General features: G+C 39.7%; 1 protein-coding gene across 2 annotated transcripts in view; it reads right to left on the bottom strand.

The window, feature by feature from the left end:
• Positions 1-19260, bottom strand: part of DACH2 (dachshund family transcription factor 2) — a 448371-nt gene that overhangs the window by 222279 nt on the left and 206832 nt on the right. For both annotated transcript variants that reach the window (XM_036016277.1, XM_036016278.1), the window contains exon 3: positions 8236-8348. In XM_036016277.1, the coding sequence (XP_035872170.1) occupies positions 8236-8348 (113 nt within the window). The remainder of the gene's footprint in view (positions 1-8235; positions 8349-19260) is intronic.

The raw sequence follows: 19260 nt of genomic DNA, 5'->3' as shown, positions 1-19260 counted from the left end.
ATTTCCTGGTTGGTGTAGCTCAGTGGATTGAGCACATACTGCAAACCAAAGGGTCGCCGGTTCAATTCCTAGTCAGGGCACATGCCTGAGTTGCAGGGCAGGTCCCCAGTAGGGGGCGCACAAGAAGTAACCACGTACTGATGTTTCTCTCCCTCTCTTTATCCTTCCCTTCCCCTAGCTCTAAAAATAAATAAATAAAACCTTTTAAAAGTGAAAAAGGGAAAGAAAAAGAAATACAATTTAAGAAGAAGGAGCACTGTAGTAAATTTATGATGCTAAATGAAATAGAGGTTTAGGTCATTTTTGGATGACTCAGCCATAGAAAGGAACAGGAAAACTCCTGAGTGTGGAAAGAAGGATAAGTGTAACCTAATGCATGATTATCTTAAGTTGAGCATGGTCTGATCAGCAGGGCTAAATTGCAAAGCATATATATTTTTTTTATTTTAGTTGGATTGATATGAAAGAATATTAATGCAAGAGAGGACATAACATCCCTTTCAAACAATACATTAATTTCATATCTCTATTCCCTTATCATCCTCCTATACCCAACACAGGTGATAAAATTCAGGATAATTTTTCAGCTTTCTGTCCTGTGAACAGAAACACTGAAATACAATCCAATCTGACTGGTGTGAGGTTATTTCTCATTGTATTTTTTAAAGCTTTTATTTATTTATTTTTAGAGGGGGAAGGGAGGGAGGGAGGGAGAGAGAGAGAGAGAGAGAGAGACATCAATGTGCGGTTGCTGGGGGTTATAGCCTGCAACCCAGGCATGTACCCTGACTGGGAATCGAACCTGGGACACTTTGGTTCGCAGCCCGCGCTCAATCCACTGAGCCACGCCAGCCAGGGCTCTCATTGTGGTTTTAATTTGCATCTCTCTGATTAGTGATGTTGAATGTCTTCATATGTCTACTGCTGACTCCCTGGTGGTCTAGTGGCTAGGATTCGGCGCTTTCATATGCCTACTGGCCATCTGTATGTTCTCTTTGCAGAAGTGCCTATTCAGGTCCTTCGCCCATTTCTTTTTTAAAAAACTGGAATGAAGTACAGAATCTCTTTTTTTTTTCTTCAAAGATTTTATTTATTTATTTTTAGGGAGGGAAGGGAGGGAGAGAGAGAGAAACATCAATGTGCGGTTGCTGGGGGTTATGGCCTGCAACCCAGGCATGTACCCTGGCTGGGAATCGAACCTGGGACACTTTGGTTCCCAGCCCGCGCTCCATCCACTGAGCTACGCCAGCCAGGGCTGAAGTACAGAATCTCTTAAACCAACTTCCAGATTTTATTCATTTATTTTTAGAGAGAAGGGAAGGGAGGGAGAAAGAGAAGGAGAGAAACATCAGTGTGTGGCTGCCTCTCACGCACCCCCTACTGGGGACCTGGCGCACAACCCAGGCATGTGCCCTGACTGGGAATTGAACCAGTGACCCTTTGATTCACAGGCTAGTGCTCAACCTACTGAGTAACACCAGCCAGGGCTCTTTTGCCCATTTCTTAATTGGGCTGTTTTTGTTCTTGGTGTTGAGTTACGTAAGTTCTTTACGCATTTTGGAAATGAACCTGTTGTCAGATGTATCATTGGCAAAAATGAACTCCCATGCAGTGCGTCGTCTTTTCATTCTGGTGACAGTTTCTGTAGTCCCGTTTGTTTATTTTTTCTTTTTTCCCCTGCTGAAGGATATATATTGGCAAAAATACTGCTACAAGAATAGTCTGCAACTTTACTGCTATGTGGCCCAGTTTATTTATTTTTATTACAGAGATTTAAGTGATTTCATGTACTTGCACTTAGGCTGCAAGGGGGAAAGGCCTTCTATATGATTAACAAGATAACTCTCTGTTGATCTTTGGTTTATACAAGGAACACTACTGAAAAAAAAAACATTACTTTTGAGCATTCTCTGAAAAAAAAAGAAGACCGAGTCAAAGTTTAACCAGTTCTTGTTACGTTGTCATTTGAAGTCAGAATTCTAATTTTTATGTGTAGCGATCATGTGAGAGGTATATCATGTGATTTGCTGAGATTTATTTTACAGAAATATTTTGTAAAAACCTCCCCTGCCCCTTTCAAGTGTACATTAAAAGGACTAAATGAGAGTACTCAGAGAGGAAAAATATAGATTAGTAACATTTTCAAAGTCTTTATTTGGGTACTGTCCATATGGACTCAGGCATGTCCACAGATTTATGATAAAAATTCTGCCATTTTGAGACCTATCAGGATTTTTCCTGCATTAAATATAAACAAAATGATTTCAAAACATAATCTAGAATTTATATCCTGCAAAAAAGGGGAGCAAAGAAGTCACTGTATAGATTTTCAGCACCAAAAATAACGCAGTAACTAATCACCACCCCTAACATTTGGTTAATAATAAAGGCAGGATAGCTTATGGTGCGGTGTTTTTAAAGGGTGGCAACTCTGTACGAAGGCTACTTTTAGTTACTCATTTCTTGTCACAACATGAAGTGATACCTACAGATGCTCAATCTTATTACCCTCTAACTTTCTGCTGGAAAGTGAGAGGAAACTTATTTTGCCCTGTAGGGTTTCTTGAATGGTTGACACACAGTGCCTTTTGAAATAACGATACAGGCTGTTTTTTGATTAACCTAACTACATGCTTTAGCATAATGGGTTATTTCAACACAGCCGTCCACCGCCTCCGAAGAAGAATAGTGACAAGGCAAGCTTATCATCCCTGAGGCATATTGCACAATGGAAGGTTTTATTGTGCTGTTTCAGCGTACTTTCTCCCTTGGGAAAGAGCCAGCCAGCATAAAGAATACACACTGAATGAGGGACACGTGTAGTGGGGAACAGTTGTGCAGCTCATTGCGTGTCACTTGTGTATGATGGGGGGATGGGGTTGGGGGAAGGGCGTTGCAGATGCAAATGTGGCTTTCTCTATAATCCAGCAGACTTGGCGTGTGACTACGTGGTTTTTATGAGATCTCTCGTTTGGGGATGGTTCGAGGAGTGACCAGATGGAAAGCAGGGCGCTGTGGGATATGTCATTTATCACGATGACAGTGTGTAGTCATCAGCGATCCTCTCCACACAGGAGGAAGCTAGAATGGTAAATGTGGAGCAGCATTACAACCGGGCTAGTGGAGTTTGGCAACATTTTTATTTCTCATTAACTTAATCATATTAATTCATTAGTCACATATATCAAAGCAATTCACTCAAGGCTTGTCACGACGAACAATTTATAACTGCTAGCTTTCTCTACAGGAAAAGTAGGATGAAATCACCCAGAAGTTTTTTTTTTTTAATTTCTTAGAAAAAGTACAGCCACATCTAATTAACTATACTAGCTGCCGCACACTATACACTTCTATAAGAATAATCAAAAAAAGGAAAGGAAAGTTTGGAGTTTTGTTTATTGAAGTTATGTAATCACCAACAGTCGACTACATGAATTATATCAAGAATTTTCTACTTGTGCTCTGGCTGGCGTAGCTCAGTGGATTGAGCGTGGGCTGCGAACCAAAGCGTCACAGGTTCGATGCCCAGTCAGGGCACATGCCTGGGTCGCAGGCCATGGCCCCCAGCAACCGCACCTTCATGTTTCTCTCTCTCTCTCTCTCTCCGCCCCCCTTCCCTCTCTAAAAATAAATAAATAAATCTGTTTAAAAAAAAAGAATTTTCTACTTGTGAAACAACAGACTTCTCTCTCAGACGTAACTTAAGCAGTCCTTGTATGATTCTGAATATTTATAACCCAAATTTTCAATACCAAGTTTTTGCATGAAAGATATCTTTCAGTGTATTTGTGAAAATATGGTATTAATGATCAAGAGACCTGGGTTTTGAAATCCTGAGTCCACCTGTCACTGCCTCTGAGATTTGGGGCAACTCATTGAACTTCTTCAAAACTCATTTTCTGCATCTGTTAATCAGAAATATTCTTGCTAAACTGACAGGATTACAGAGACTATCAAATGAGAAAACATTTGAAAATCATTCTTTATAAAATGTAAAACTAATGTATACTCTTAGACATACATTATGTATGTGTAAATGCCTTATAAAACACTATAAAGCCCTGGGGCTGGTGTGGCTCAGTGGATTGAGTGCCGGCCTGTGAACCAAAGGGTCACCAGTTCAATTCCCAGTCAGGGCATGTGCCTGGGTTGTGAGCCAGGTCCCCAGGAGGGGAGGCGCAAGAAGCAACCACACGTGGATATTTCTCTCCCTCCCTCTCGCTCTAAAAATAATAAATAACATCTTTTAAAAACACCACGGAGATTATCCTCATCATTGCCGTCATCATCCTATGAGGGTTGCTTGAATTCCAAGCTTTCCCTCCACCCACATAGGAAATAAGCAATGGTTTCTGCCCTACAAACAACCCACGCAAGACGAAAATGATTGGCATATGTCCAAAAAATTGGGCGGGGACATTTCAGGTTGAAGTACTTATAACACACGTGTAAAAAGCACTGACAGACATGAACATGGGAATGGGCACTTGTGAAACCCAGATGCAACCAATATTAGGAATGGAGTTCTTGTTAGTAAACTGATATAGTTAAACTTTTTATTTAGTAGACAAACTATACCCACATGTTAGTCTAAACTCCACTTCATGTTACAAACCATTCGTATTTCAACCTCTGGGTCCTGTGAGGCCAATGTTTCTTCATAAAATAAAGACAATGCAATGGCATAAAAGCAGTTACCGTGTGTGTGTGTGACATGAAGCACATTTTACAATACTGCTCATTTAAAAACCCAAAGATAAGTGTCCCAGGTTCGATTCCCAGCCAGGGTACATTCCTGGGTTGCAGGCCATGGCCCCCAGCAACCGCACATGGATGTTTCTCTCTCTCTCTCTCTCTCTCTCTCCCTTTCTTTCCTCCCTACAAATAAATAAATAAAATCTTAAGAAAATAAATAAATAAAAAATAAAAACCCAAAGATAGTCCTAGAGACAGAAATGTTTTAAGTCAACCACCAAAACGTTTGATCAACAAAGAATGGCCTGGGACTCCTCTGTCCTCCTTGTGACCACGTCTGAGCATCCAAACTCACTGAGTGAGAAAAGGAAAGGACCCTGATTCCAATGATGCGATCGCACTCTTGATTGGCGTTATATCATATCATGAAACCGACATCACACTGCCAAGACTTGGCAGGATTCTGCTTATGGCGCTGCCAATCCTGAGTTGAGTGATGTCGCTGCTATTACTGGATTGCATCTTCATGGCTTCAGTTACCCAGGGGCTTGGACAGCAGCTGAAATTCCTAAAAATATTTTGCTACAATAAACCTCAAAGAAAAAAAAAAGCAGCCGAAGGATCTGCTACCTTTTAAGGAACGAACACTACAGGAGTTTCATCTGAAGCACTTTATTTTTTCCTTGTAAGCTGTCAGTTTAAATGTCTCTCAGGCCAAATTCCACATCTGTCTATTTGAGATGCTTCATACGCTGAGGCAAGGGGAGCGGTCCTCTTTGGGGGAATTCAAAGGCACACACGACTAATCCATCCTTTCTGTGTGATCCAGAACATTAGCCCTTCTACAGAGCTGCAGAGGAAAATGGGGAGGATAGTCCTGGTTTTTTCTCCCGCTATGGCCCAAAAGATTTTTACAGAAAATACTATATAATGGGATTATGCTGTAATAATGTGCTTTAGGGGAATTAAGATATGGATCGCACAGCAGGGACAGAGACACGAACAAGAGATGAGAAAATCAGTGGTTCAGCATAAGAAGGCAAAACCCAGTGAAACCTCATCGTTTTGGCATAATAAGTAGGGGAAAGTCTGAAGAGAAGTTTGGAAAACTCTGACTCACAAAATGAATTTTATTTGAACAGGTTACAATTTTTTCTCATGTTGTTTGGTATACAGTAGATGTTCAGCAATTATGTGTGAAATGAAAAGAATGAGAGATAGATTCTGTAGATACTTAGCTATAATATCTAAATGAATATCAGACAATCTTGTCAAGAATAGATCCTATGAGTCCTATCTTAGTGAATAAAGACCTATCATCAGTAATTAGCATGCTGACTAGCTATATAGAATCAGATCTTTTGAAAGTAATTTTTAGATACCTAAGTACATTTGAACCTCCCAAGTATTTCAGGCCCTACACCCATGCACGTTGACACACACATGGAAAGATTTCTTGTTTGTCATTAACTTGCTAAAAATATATTTTTATTAATACTAGAGACCTTAGCATAGCCATTGTCTAAATTATCTCAAATTCTCAATAATCCAATTTGAATGAATCAGGTTTCATTACATAGGGGAACTATAGCCAAAAAGAAAATAAACATTTTTGAAATAAAAGCCACAAATCAAAAAAGGAAAGAAAACCATATAACATAGAAATTAAAATAAATTACACTTACGCTAAGCACATAAAACAATATAACATACCAGAAAATATTCTGTATTTTAAAAGATTTACATGTCAAATACGTGAAGAAATTGAGAATCCTTCTTAAATAAATGTAAGGATGATAGTATAACAATGTCTAAGTCTTTTCACTTGCATTTTTTTTTCTGTTTGCAACTGCTGGGGAGAAAACAACAATTTAAAGACAAAATAATATACACAAAAACATTTGAAAAGAAATACCATCATCATTTTATTTTCACATTTAGACCCCATTTTCAAGTTATAAATAGGAAGAGATAATATGTAGAACACGTGTAGAACAAGTTCTATTATTTAGACAGTCTTTAACAGGTCCAAAGGGGCTGACTTCTCCATACATATGACATTGAAAGAGAAGGCAGCAGACTTCTCAATAGTTGATTTGCTAGTTTTATGTAAAATTATACACAGCTGTATAACATCTCTTTCTTTACAAAAACATTTTGAAACATAAGGACCTAGAACCAGAAATTACTGTAAAGCATGTACATAATCATGTGAGAGAGAAAGGATAATTCCCAATGTGTAATAAACCATATTAAAAATATCAACTAAGCCCTAGCTGGAATAGCTCAGCGGATTGAGCACGGGCTGTGAGCATCGCAGGTTTGATTCCCAGTCAGGGCACATGCCTGGGTTGCAGGCCATGGCCCCCAGCAACCGCTCATTGATGGCTCTCCCTCTCTCTCTCTCTCTCTCTCTCTCTCTCTCTCTCTCTCTCTCTCTCTCTCTCTCTCTCTCTCCCCCCCCTCCCCCCCCTCTCTAAAAATAAATAAATAAAATCTTTAAAAACATATCAACTGAATTCCTCAAAAATATTTTTAAATAAAATTAAAGCAAGTCAAGTGTGTCATGCACAGTAAGTAGAATGGCCAGGATGAAACTTGCTGATAGCTAACTTGAAAATGAATTCTACTGCATAATACATTTAAGAATTTTTAAAGCTTCAATTAGAGAAATGTTATGCTTATTTTTAAGTGTTTTGTGCGCAGTTAGGTTATTTTTTAGAAAATCAGAAAAGTTCAGTGGAAGCCCTGGCTGGCGTAGCTCAGTGGATTGAGCGCGGGCTGGGAACCAAAGTGTCCCAGGTTCGATTCCCAGTCAGGGTACATTCCTGGGTTGCAGGCCATAACCCCCAGCAACCGCACATTGATGTCTCTCTCTCTCTCTCTCTCTCTCTCTCCCTTCCCTCCCTAAAAATAAATAAATAAAATATTAGAAAAAAAAAGTTCAATGGTAAGTTATGAGGCTGATATTTTGAGGGGAGCACTGGTTATTGCAGTGTGCAATGAAAAACACTGGATAATGATTTAAGACAGAGGCAAACTGCACTCTCTTCTTTCCTCATCGTAAGGTTTCTCCGCAAGATATGCATAATCTACTTTTTGAACCTAAAGTAATAACTTGCGCAACATACAGAAATGTCCAGAACCCTTCCAAACCAAAACATATTTATGTATCAATGAGACATATAAGTAAGCATGTGTGCTGCATCCAACCCATCAAACAGGAGGGTTTGAGACAATCCTTTCCCTTTCCCTTTCACCAACATACAAAACTGTCCACGCATACATACAGACGGACAGAAAATAAAGCTTTGGAAGGTCTTCCCTGCAAGCAAATGACAATTACTTGTTTAACGACTCCTATCTGTTGGATGTGACTCACTGGAGTGACGGAACTGTGAATACTCAAATGCTCCAGCAGGTAACCTCTAGCAGAGCTTGAACAGCTCTGAAGGGCAAGGCGGTTAGATCAATATTAGTTCACTTCACATGCTGGGCACTCTAAAGAGACAAGGCTGATCGTGGGGTGGATGTTATTACCTGTCGGAGTGATAAGTCCTGGCGATAAGAGGCCTGGGACTGAATGGGGCAGGAGGCGAGCATTGTCCTGTAACACTCCCAAAGAACGTTTAGGGGGCCTGCCAGGCCTCGAACTGTTGAAAAACAGACAAACAAAGATCAGGTTAAAATTGTGCACTTTTTGGAAATACAGTCACTTGCTACATTTGCCTGCTCAATCTTATTTAATTGCTAAGAGGGATAGAGTTTTATTATATTCAACGCTATGTTCATTGATTACTGAAAGTCTGATAATTTGCCTTCCCACTAAATTTCTGAACATATGACCAACATTAAAACGGTAAAGGATCAATTTCTAGTTTAGATTACATTTGCAAACCGGTGTTCTGCAATACAGCTATCTGCTGTGAGAAGCTCAGCTACCCGCTGCTGGTAAAGCTACAATTGATCCCTGGGATTAATACACATACTGAGATCTGAGATAGTGACTCACAGACTTAAAATTGTACAGAATGGGAAGCAATGAAGCCTCTGCCCAGCATGCTGGAGGTGGGCGGGAAAGAGCTGACGGATGTAGAGTAAGACGCGATGTTTATTAACATGTCCACAGCTGCCAGACCATACACGTAACAAAGGACCCACACCCTCAGTAGTTTTTTATCCCTTGTTTTAATTTTTATTTGCTAGAGTGATTTTGTTTTATTTATTTCTTATTATTTTCTACTGTTGTTCAAGTACAGTTGTGTCCATTTTCCTGCCGCTACTCTCCCCCACCCCACCTACCCCCTCCTCCCACCCTCAATCCTACCCCCTTTGGTTCTGTCCATGGGTCCTTTCTTCATGTTTCTTGATGGCCCTTCCCCCTCTTTCCCCTGTTATGGTCCTCCCCTGGCCTAACTAGCAGCATGATCTCCTAAAGTAGCTGTACCAGCAAAAGCTCCCACCTTCGCCATCTAGGCTGCCTTCTCTCACAGATGGGCATTTGTAACCGATGAGTTGAGGCCACACTTACAACATTAACCTAACGCATTCCATTTACGCATTCTTCACCCTAGTGTGAACAGTTCAGGAACTGTAGTCGCAAATGTTAATCCATAGAATAATGAAAGAGAAAGCCAGTATCTAGCTTCCATCTAGGTCCCTAATACAGTCAGTGTACTGAATGCATCATGATCTGTAGGATCAACTCACTCTCAAGTCACCCAATATATTTCCGATATTACTTTCTAATGTTGCCTAAGATATTGCTGTTGCCTTTTAGTAGGAATTCAGTTTACAAAGCTGAATAATAGAGGTTTTGGCACAACGCTGCAAGATACTATGTTAAATAACCCGAGCCACAAAAATGTATGAGGTTCAGATAAAGAACGTTCCCAAAAATGACTTTCGGTTCAAACAAGAAATTTAAGTTGAACCTCACTCTATCAACTTTGCAGTAGCAAAGTGCTCCATCAATGTAAGACAAACTCTGCTTTTAAATGAAGACAACTTCTAGCAACCTTACACAGAGGTACCGTTACCCAGTTCATTTTTCACACACTGCGGGTGTTATTTTCTTTCATTGTACATCAATATTGTATATCCATCTAGCACGAAAAAGTCTGTTTTTCTCATTTAGTGTTTCAATTTTATAAACTGACTCCCCTGTCTCTCTTTCTACTTGTACCTGAGCCGTAATTTATTTTATTTAATTCCATGTTGTTATCCTGTGTGTCCTTGTCCTGTGTTACAGTTAACTCTTTTTAAGGACTAGTAATAAGAGGAATACACCATTTATTTCAAATGCCTTAAAGGATCCCAAGATGACTGAATAATATTCCTCAGGGTACATTCAGTCATTAGAAGAAAGCACATTAGCTTACTGAATAATCACCAAATCTGTACTTTTTGAAAGTGCTTCTTTAGCCCTGGCTGGCATAGCTCAGTGGATTGAGCGCGGGCTGCGAACCAAAGTGTCGCAGGTTCGATTCCCAGTCAGGGCACATGCCTGGGTTGCAGGCCATAACCCCCAGCAACCGCACATTGATGTTTCTCTCTCTCTCTCTCTCTCTCTCCCCCTCCCTTCCCTCCCTAAAAATAAATAAAATTTTAAAAATAATAATAAAAATAAAAAAATAAAAGTGCTTCTTTGTGGCTTTCCATTTGTCAGAACTCAGGCCCACTAACTTTGCTCAAGTGCACCTGACAGCTCTTCATACTTTTCTAACACCAGTATTTCAGGGCTGTCTTCATGTTCACGATCATTTCCTCCAGAATGAAAGAGCTTCTACTTCCCTCTACTTCCGTGCGATGAGCCAGCTGTTGACAGCACACTGTGGAAGCAATACAATCGGACTGGCTCTGTGTTCCGGGAAGACAGAACATATGTCTGGTTTTGTGTGTCACTGTATCCTGAGCAACTCTTGTGGTATCTAGCACACAGTAGCGTCCAGCAAACGGTTAATGAAATCAGCTCATTAATAAAGATGGGAAATATTTCACTGTTGCTACAATTTCCAAATGTCCCTTAGATTGGTCTACAATTGGCAAATGTTCCTTAGATTGCTCTACTGTCCTTGAGCACATGAATCTCAAGCTAGTTGCATCAGGTGGTCATCAAATAATCATGTTGAAGTCTTGGACTCTACAGCCATGAGAGAGCCTTCAACATGTGATCCATTCAAATGTGACTATGTTCAGGGTTAACAAAGGGTGGATGCCACTGGCCCTGCACATGTGAAGTGACAATATCACATATTCAATCATCCAGCAAACAAGCATGTGCTATGTACCTGTTCAGTATGTGTCTGGTGTTGGAGCTAGGTATGAGGGTCACAAAGGTTAAAAATGTAAGCTTCACAAGGTCAAGGATTTGGGTGTGTTTGTTGTTTAATACATTGTGAGGACCTATAACAGCTTCTGCCTTTGAGGAGCTTATGTTCTAGTGACAGAAATGTGTGTGTGACCTATTATTGAGAATGTGTGATTAACTCTTTAGTGAGGATGATTCTGTGATACCTACCTCCAACCTTGTTTAAATTTCTCCCTGAGCAAAAGTCACATTCCGATGCCTTCCTTTTTACTTTTGGGGAGAACAATGGGGCCCCTAGGATAAATTAATTCGAAGCAAGTTTGTGGAGGGGCTTTATAATCAATAGATCTTCATACTAATGTACGATAGCTTTATTTTTTACTTTTAGACCTAACGATCCTCCCTAATAAGATATTCCTAGCACTCAAGATCCTACATTTCCTTTCAGAGAAGACAAGCTTGACAACATGATGAAACGCTCCAGATAACTCCATAGAAAGTTGGTAAAGATCATTTTTGACAGACGATCCTCATTTTAAGAGCTCTATTAACATCAGGCCCATATTTACATATTAATCAAGACAAATAAACATGGGGTGATTTAACCAGGAAACTGGCTTTTGGATGACAATTTAATCAGCATAGGTTGAAAGCTCCATCTTTGCCGCATCCTGTTGCTGTTAAATTATTGATTGCATTACTGATTTCAGCAGTGCTTTATGTTATTGAGTACAAATAACCATGTAATTACTCTTTCATTAAATGATAATTGCTTGTTGGCAATTATTTGTTTCAGTTTAATTACAAGGTTATTTGTACTCTGTAAAAGAAAAGAGGCTTTTTTCGAAAGTTCCCACCCAAATGGCTCTGTGGATGTATCACCCATAAACACCACAAATGAAACTTGTTGAAATACAAGATAACAACCCTGTAAAATAGCAGAACTTTTATTAAATAACTCAGCTAAATCTTTGAGGGACTCGGGTTTGTTGAATCATCGTCAGATGTAACATTTATAGGTGGTTTGGGGGACTATTATTCCAAAGAATCATGATTTTCTCTGGGTCTAGGTCATCCTCTAACATAATTTATTTTGATATGTATTTGACCCTTCTTTCTGCAAGCTTCTTTAGAATAAATGAAATAATATCTCAGCTTCCTAAGGTTAAAGAATAGCCCAACTTGAAATACAGTATATCAACAGCATTTCACATTTATGCAATTGAAGTGAATTATATCAGAATGTTGCCTTACCATTTATATATACAGTTTGTAGAGTTGGAAGTTCCCTAAGAGGGAACATTCAGGAGGCCTTCAATTGTCAATGGAATAGACGCATTCTATATTTTTGAAGATTTTATTTACTTATTTTTAGAAGGAGGGAAGGAAGGGAGAAACACAGGGAGAGAAACATCAATGTGTGGTTGTCTTTTGTGCACCCCCAACTGGGGACCTGGCCTGCAACCCAGGCATGTGCCCTGACTGGGAATCGAACCAGTGATCCTCTGGTTTGCAGGCTGGTGCTCAATCCACTGAGCCACACCAGCCAGGGCCATTCTATTATATATGTATTTGAAGTTGTAATTGCTTTACAACTTTGCTCACTAAGATTATGAAATTTCACTGTTGGAATTATTTTTATTTCATGTCATCAGTCGTCTGTATCTGAATCAGGGCATAAGTAACAGGAAGCTGATTGATTTTGTGTTTCAAAAAAATGTTTCGTTAGTAAATTCATGGGCGCTGTCACGAGCTTTGAAGATATTAAATGTAAATCATATGGTCACACGTGATTTAGTGAGGAATCACAAGTCATGCCATCCTCTTTAAAGAAACCCTTGCAACATTCCAGGACCGATGAGCAAACTTCCAAGGATACAATGGCACTTAAGGAGAGTGCTAGGAGCAACTCGTAATGACCACTGCCCCTGGATTCCTGAAGTGGGTTGTAATACTGGCCTGGGGTTTACTTTTCAGAGCTGTCACTGATACTTAAAATCCTTGGGGACAGGCCCTGAATGTGTCATTTTTTTTCAATTACATTAAAAGCCACGAACACTGCTAATGGCATTTGCTTCAAAGGTGTTGTTTACCTGGCTGTAAAAGTGCTACTCTTTAAATGTGCTGGTACATTTGTTTTCAACAAGAATCTTTTGGAGGGAATGGTAAGTCTTGGCATTGCATTGTGGATTCATAATCATCTCTTGGGTCTGACATTCACTACAGCGTTTCAAGGATGCCGATGATAGCTCAACTCTACTTGACCTTTCAGTGTTTATGAAGAGAAACAAGCTCTGACCTCACAGCAACCTGAATCCATCTTCTCTCAGTGTTGGCAAACCGATCACTTTTCTAACTGGTTTGTATTCCCGACCAGATCAAAGGCAGCGGCACCCGACTCAGCAACCCGGAAAAAGTCATCCATGCAAAATGAGCAATTAACATGAATCATACATGAAATTGTTCGAGCTGATCCCTGGAACCTGGTCACTATGGTAACTCTCATAAAATGGTGCTTATGTTACATTGGGCGTCAATCATCCCTTGGTTCGTGGGAACTTGAATTGGAGCTCATCATGTCTCCAGGAGCTATCGGTACAAGGAACAAAAATAAACAAACAAAAAAACCCCAACAACAACAAAAAAAAACATGACAAGAGGCAAGGTCATTTAGTCCCTTCTTTAGTCATCAGATGCAGAGCCAAAACTTGCATGTGGATGCTAGAAAAGCATCAACACCAGCATTACCTTAGAGGTAGAAAATTAACATAGAGTGTGCAGAGGACCAAGAAAAGCCTCTACTTTTTAGTGGGTCATGAACTGCAATAGCAAAGATCATGTAGAACAATTTCGGCTTATGCATTAATATTATAATGGTTATTAATAGAGTTTTTATAGCTTTTATTTTATTCTTAATATTCTGATTCTATTATTTTTATTTTATGCATTTTCATTGGGGATACACATATTCAAAAGAGTGGCATCTTTTTGGCAAATTGAAACTTTTAACATTTATTATTATGTAATAATGTTTTAACTTATAATTATAACATTTTCTTAATGTGTATTCCATCACCTATTAAAATAGTATAGCCATTATTTTAAATTGTCATGTTTAATTCCCTTGCCAACCCTGAATTCCTGTTGTTCCTTCAATAACAAAGAAATCTGATGTAATAAACAATTTAAGGGTTGACTACTCACTTGATAGAAAGTATAATTGTGAAGCTATTTTATACTTCATTTGCTCGACTCTGCTCCCTATTTAAATTAAATGTGCTCTGGGCTGGTGTTAGCACCTTTAAACAAGTTCACTTTTCGTCCTAAATTGACTGACTTCTAATATCGTTCTTAGCATAATTAACAAAGACTGTGTAACAGAAACGTTGACATATAACTAAAATTCGTACCAGCCCCTTTTTTCCCACCTATGCAATTCATATTAGCATCAGTAGATTTAGGGCATCATGGTAAATCTTAGAATAAATTAAATTAAATACACACTTTCCCTCTTATGGTATAACATATCGCTGTCAGACACATGTTTGAAAATAAATGCATTCTTGAATTCAAAGAGTATATCACTGTGCAGATCTTCTGATATTAAGGGAATGGACACAAAGTTAGCATTCATCTCTGGACACATTCTATCAGCATCTAAAATTCCATGTATACCTCCCCCAATACAGGCATGCCTTCAGTTAGCAAAACTATAAATGTGAGGGTAATTTTGATTAGCCTCATCCTCTCCTTTCATGTTTACTCTTTAATATTTTTGTTCCATTGTAATATGTGTCATAAATTTTCATATTTATCTATTTGCATTTCTAACACCCTAATTCAGGTCCTCATCATTTCATGTCCAGGTTATTTTCTTTTTTGAAAGATTTTGTTTATTTATTTTAGAGAGAGGGGAAGGGAGGGAGAAAGAGAGGGAGAGAGAGAAACATCAATGTGTGGTTGCCTCTAGCGCGCCCCCTACTGGGGACCTGGCCTGCAACCCAGGCATGTGCCCTGACTGGGAATCAAACCGGCGACTCTTTGGTTCACATTCTGGCACTCAGTCCACTGAGCCACATCAGCCAGGGCCTGCCCTGGTTATTTTAAACAGGAGGATTCATTGTTCCAATCCATTGTGCATAAACTGTGCTGTGAATTTTGGCGAAACATCCCTTCATGATGTCATCTTTTGCTCTACAACCTACAATATTTCCTGATTACATACAAAAGGAAATCTAAATGCTTTAGTGGGTGTGCCTCCATGTCTTTCTTCTCTTTTCCGCAGTCACTTCTGAAATGAATCTTCTACTCCAGCTCAACCCGTTGCTTCACTATCAGCTATGTATAGTATTTGACCTTAAACCTTCTCATTGTGAAACATCCACAAGGTGTTAGGGCTCCTGGGGACATGTTTTGCTAAGTTGCACCGCTGTGGGGAGGCTTCAATGCAACCCGCTGTCACGGCTGCTGTGTTTCTGTCAAGCCACTCACTGTCACATGCTTCGGATCGTCACCCAGGCTTCCTTTAGCACTAAGGGCACGTTAGTACCAGCATTGGAGGAGTGGTTACAACTAGCCGAAATACCGTTTTTCACAATTGACAAATGGAGTCTCATTGGTAATTGTCAGTCTGTGTATAGTCTCACGAGGACCTCCATAGTTACCATGTCAAGTGTGAATGCCGATCAGAAATGCAGGAGCATGGGGTTAATACCACAACTCAGGAGAGCTTGGAAAGTGAAGTAAAGTTTAGGAAGCTGACCACCATTAACCCCTCTGTACAGGGATAGAGCCTGAGAGCACACCTTCAATGAATGAATACAAAACACAGTTTCCTTGCTGATTTAACATTTTTGCTCTACCCTGGCTGGTGTAGCTCAGTGGATTGAGCGCGGGCTGCGAACCAAAGCATCGCAGGTTCGATTCCCAGTCAGGGCACATGCCTGGGTTGCAGGCCATGACCCCCAACCGCACATCGATGTTTCTCTCTCTCTATCTCCCTCTCTAAAAATAAATAAATAAAATCTTTAAAATGTTTACTCTACATGGAAAATACTAGCAACTCCTATTAAAATAACACCACTTTAAACAATATTACTGTTTAATAGTACCATTACTGGGTTGAAGATGGAGGGGGACATGTGTCAAAGATGCAGGTGGCTTCTAGAAGCTAAAGGCAGCCTTGGGCTGATGCAAGTCCTACAACTGAAATGAACTAGATTCTGCCAAGAGCTTCAATGAATTTCTGAGCGGGATCTTCCAGGGCTTCCCAACAGAAGCTCTGCTGGACTTACAACTGGATGTCAGCTGTTTAAGACTCAGAGAACCCAGGAAAGCCCCTCCAGATGCGTGACACAGGTAACAGTGAGGTAACCAAAGGGCGTTGCTTTAAGATGCAATGGGCTGCACATGAACCAAAGCTAGTATAACACTTTTGCCATTGCTGAGCTATGTGAGCTCAGGCAAGTTATATGACTATTCTTGATCCATTTTCTTGCTTTAGGATTAGATGCATACAAGAAATAGCCTATCCATCTAATAATGACAAGTAATTACATTTGTGGTGAAATGTAGATAATTCGTTAACTTCAAAGTATGCATAATTTTTCACAACTACATACGTAATTTACATCCTGAGAAGTCCTTATGTCTAAGGCAGAATTCAACAGTTAGGACTTTATATTTTCATTTCCAGATTCTCGTTATTTTTAAGGAAACTATGATACAAGTAATGCATGTTTACATAGAGATTGCTCACTCTCCCCTCTCCATCCCTTACTTCGCTTACAAATGTTTTTTAGGTATGAATGCCAATGTTTTTTTTAAAGATTTTATTTGTTTATTTTTAGAGGGGAAGGGAGGGAGATAGAGAGAGATAGAGATAGAGAGAGAGAGAAAGAGAGGGAGAGAGAGAGAGAGAGAGAGAGAGAGAGAAAAAAACATCAATGTGTGATTGCTGGGGGTTATGGCCTGCAGCCCAGAAATGTACCCTGGCTGGGAATCGAACCTGGGACACTTTGGTTCCCAGTCCGCGCTCAATCCACTGAGCTACGCCAGCCAGGGCGAATGCCAATGTTTTTCAAGAAAAAACTTTGCCCACATCTCTTTCCAGTTTTGAAACACTAAAGAGAATTTTCATCAATGTCAGAATAGATCATAGCAGTAGACTAGGAAACAGAACTAAAGTCTAGTGTTTCTGTCATTGATAATCATGAATAAGTAGACTTTGGTGAATGAGCATGAAGACCTTTAAGACTGTCAGGGCAGTAGACACATTTATGAGCAACTGGATGGTCTCATAAGGTTGCCTGTCATTCCTCGCTTTTTATTTTGAAGTCAGGTAACTTTGGGCAGGGTCAAATGTCATAAGGAACACTGGAGACACTGCAGCCTCGATACAAATTAACACGCTTCTCCAACAAGTTGTTCTTCTTCCTAAATGATGGTTTCCACGAGGCAGCACAATTCAAAAGGCCAGCAAGGGACTGTGAACTCAGAAACCCTGATTCAATTGTTCTGTGCCATTGATTCAGTTTGTGAAGCTAAACCGCTCTAGGCTTTAGTTTCATCATCTGCTAAATGGGTGTCAAAGTGATTTGATTCGAGGAGTTACGAACAATTGCAAACTCCTCTCTCTAAAATCCTCCATAATAAAAGGATGTGCAAGAAGGAAAAATAAAGGTTCGATTCCCAGCCAGGGTACATTCCTGGGTTGCAGGCCATAACCCCCAGTAACCGCACATTGATGTTTCTCTCTCTCTCTCTCGCTGTCTCTCTCTCTCCCTCCCTGCCTCCCTCCCTCCCTTCCCTCTCTAAAAATAAATAAATAAAATCTTTAAAAAAATAAAAAAAGAAGGGAAAATAAACAACCAATATGTGAGCACCTTCAAGCAGAATTTTCCAATTTAGATAGATTTTCACTTTCTCTAGTAGCGGTGTGTTGCACCATACAATTTGTTTGATAATGTTTGTTACAGGGGTGTCCCGGAAGCTCTTTGACTTTCTTTCTTTCTTTTTTTTTTTTTGGTTGTTCTATATCCAAAACACTATCACTTTCAGAATTCAATTTTTCAAAATACCCTTTTTCTTCATTGTCTTTAAGTATACAAACTTAACAAATCCAACATCTGGGGAAGATTATTTTCCTATTTCCCTCTAGCTTCTTCTGACCCAATATGAATAAACTCTTCCTATGAAAAAAAGAAACTTTTCCTAAAGTAATTGTATTTGCCCTCATACCTATAACTTGCATCTTTAAGAGTAAAAAAATAAATAAACTCAATGGAAGTTGCATGTTTAAGAATGTGCTTTTAATATTCCCTCACAAGTACGTTTGACTATCACTAGACTGTTTTACCATTTTCTGAAGTGAAATGATGCCCTGGCTGGTGTGACTCAATGGATTGAATGCTGCCCTTCGAAACAAAAGGTCGCCAGTTCGATTCCCGGTTGGGACACATGCCTGGGTTGTGGGTCAGGTCCCCAGTAGGGGGCGCACAAGAGGCAACCACACACTGATGTTTCTCTTCCTCTCTTTCTCCCCTCCCTTCCCCTCTCTCTAAAAATAAATAAATAAAATATTTTTTAAAAAAAATGAAATTAGTAACACCCACGACTAATGTAGGTCTTCATTTCAGATGAGAATCTCTTTGATGCTACTGATGACAATGCGGCCCTATAATTCCTAAGAGCAACAAGTGTGCACAAAGGGCGGTATGATCCAGCTCCTCAAAACTGACTTGTAACTCAGATTCGAACCCAGATTTCACCAGTCTATCCATCAATAAGCTTTACATCAGCAGTGTGACTGTTTATTGTGTTTGGACTTTTTCTTTCCGGGAGTTTTTATTCTCTGCTTTGAGAGAATGTTATTTTCTGGCACAGCAGGCTAGATAACAACTAACAGGCTGCTAAATAACACCCCCTCAAATCAGGAGGCTAGAGACGGAAGGAAATAAACATTTACATCCTAAAATCAAAAGCGTTTCATCACCGATCACTTTTTTGAACATAAATTTACGTACCAGGTTCTTATGTCCTAACTGCCAAATACAATGTGAAGCCTGTTCTAAGTAGTAAAAACTTATTGATCATTTCTCCTTTTTGAGACAAAATAATCTTTATCAAGGTCAAAACCCCAGAGAATGTAAAGTTCTGAAACCCTTTGGGCCATTGAACCCCATCAGCGCTGTGTACTGAGAGCAACAGAACGTCGACCTCAGCACAGAGTTGGGGGATGATCCTACTACGTGAAC

The sequence above is a fragment of the Phyllostomus discolor genome, chromosome X (assembly GCF_004126475.2).
Source record: "Phyllostomus discolor isolate MPI-MPIP mPhyDis1 chromosome X, mPhyDis1.pri.v3, whole genome shotgun sequence".
NCBI lineage: Eukaryota > Metazoa > Chordata > Mammalia > Chiroptera > Phyllostomidae > Phyllostomus > Phyllostomus discolor.
This window is presented reverse-complemented; position numbering and strand designations above follow the sequence as displayed.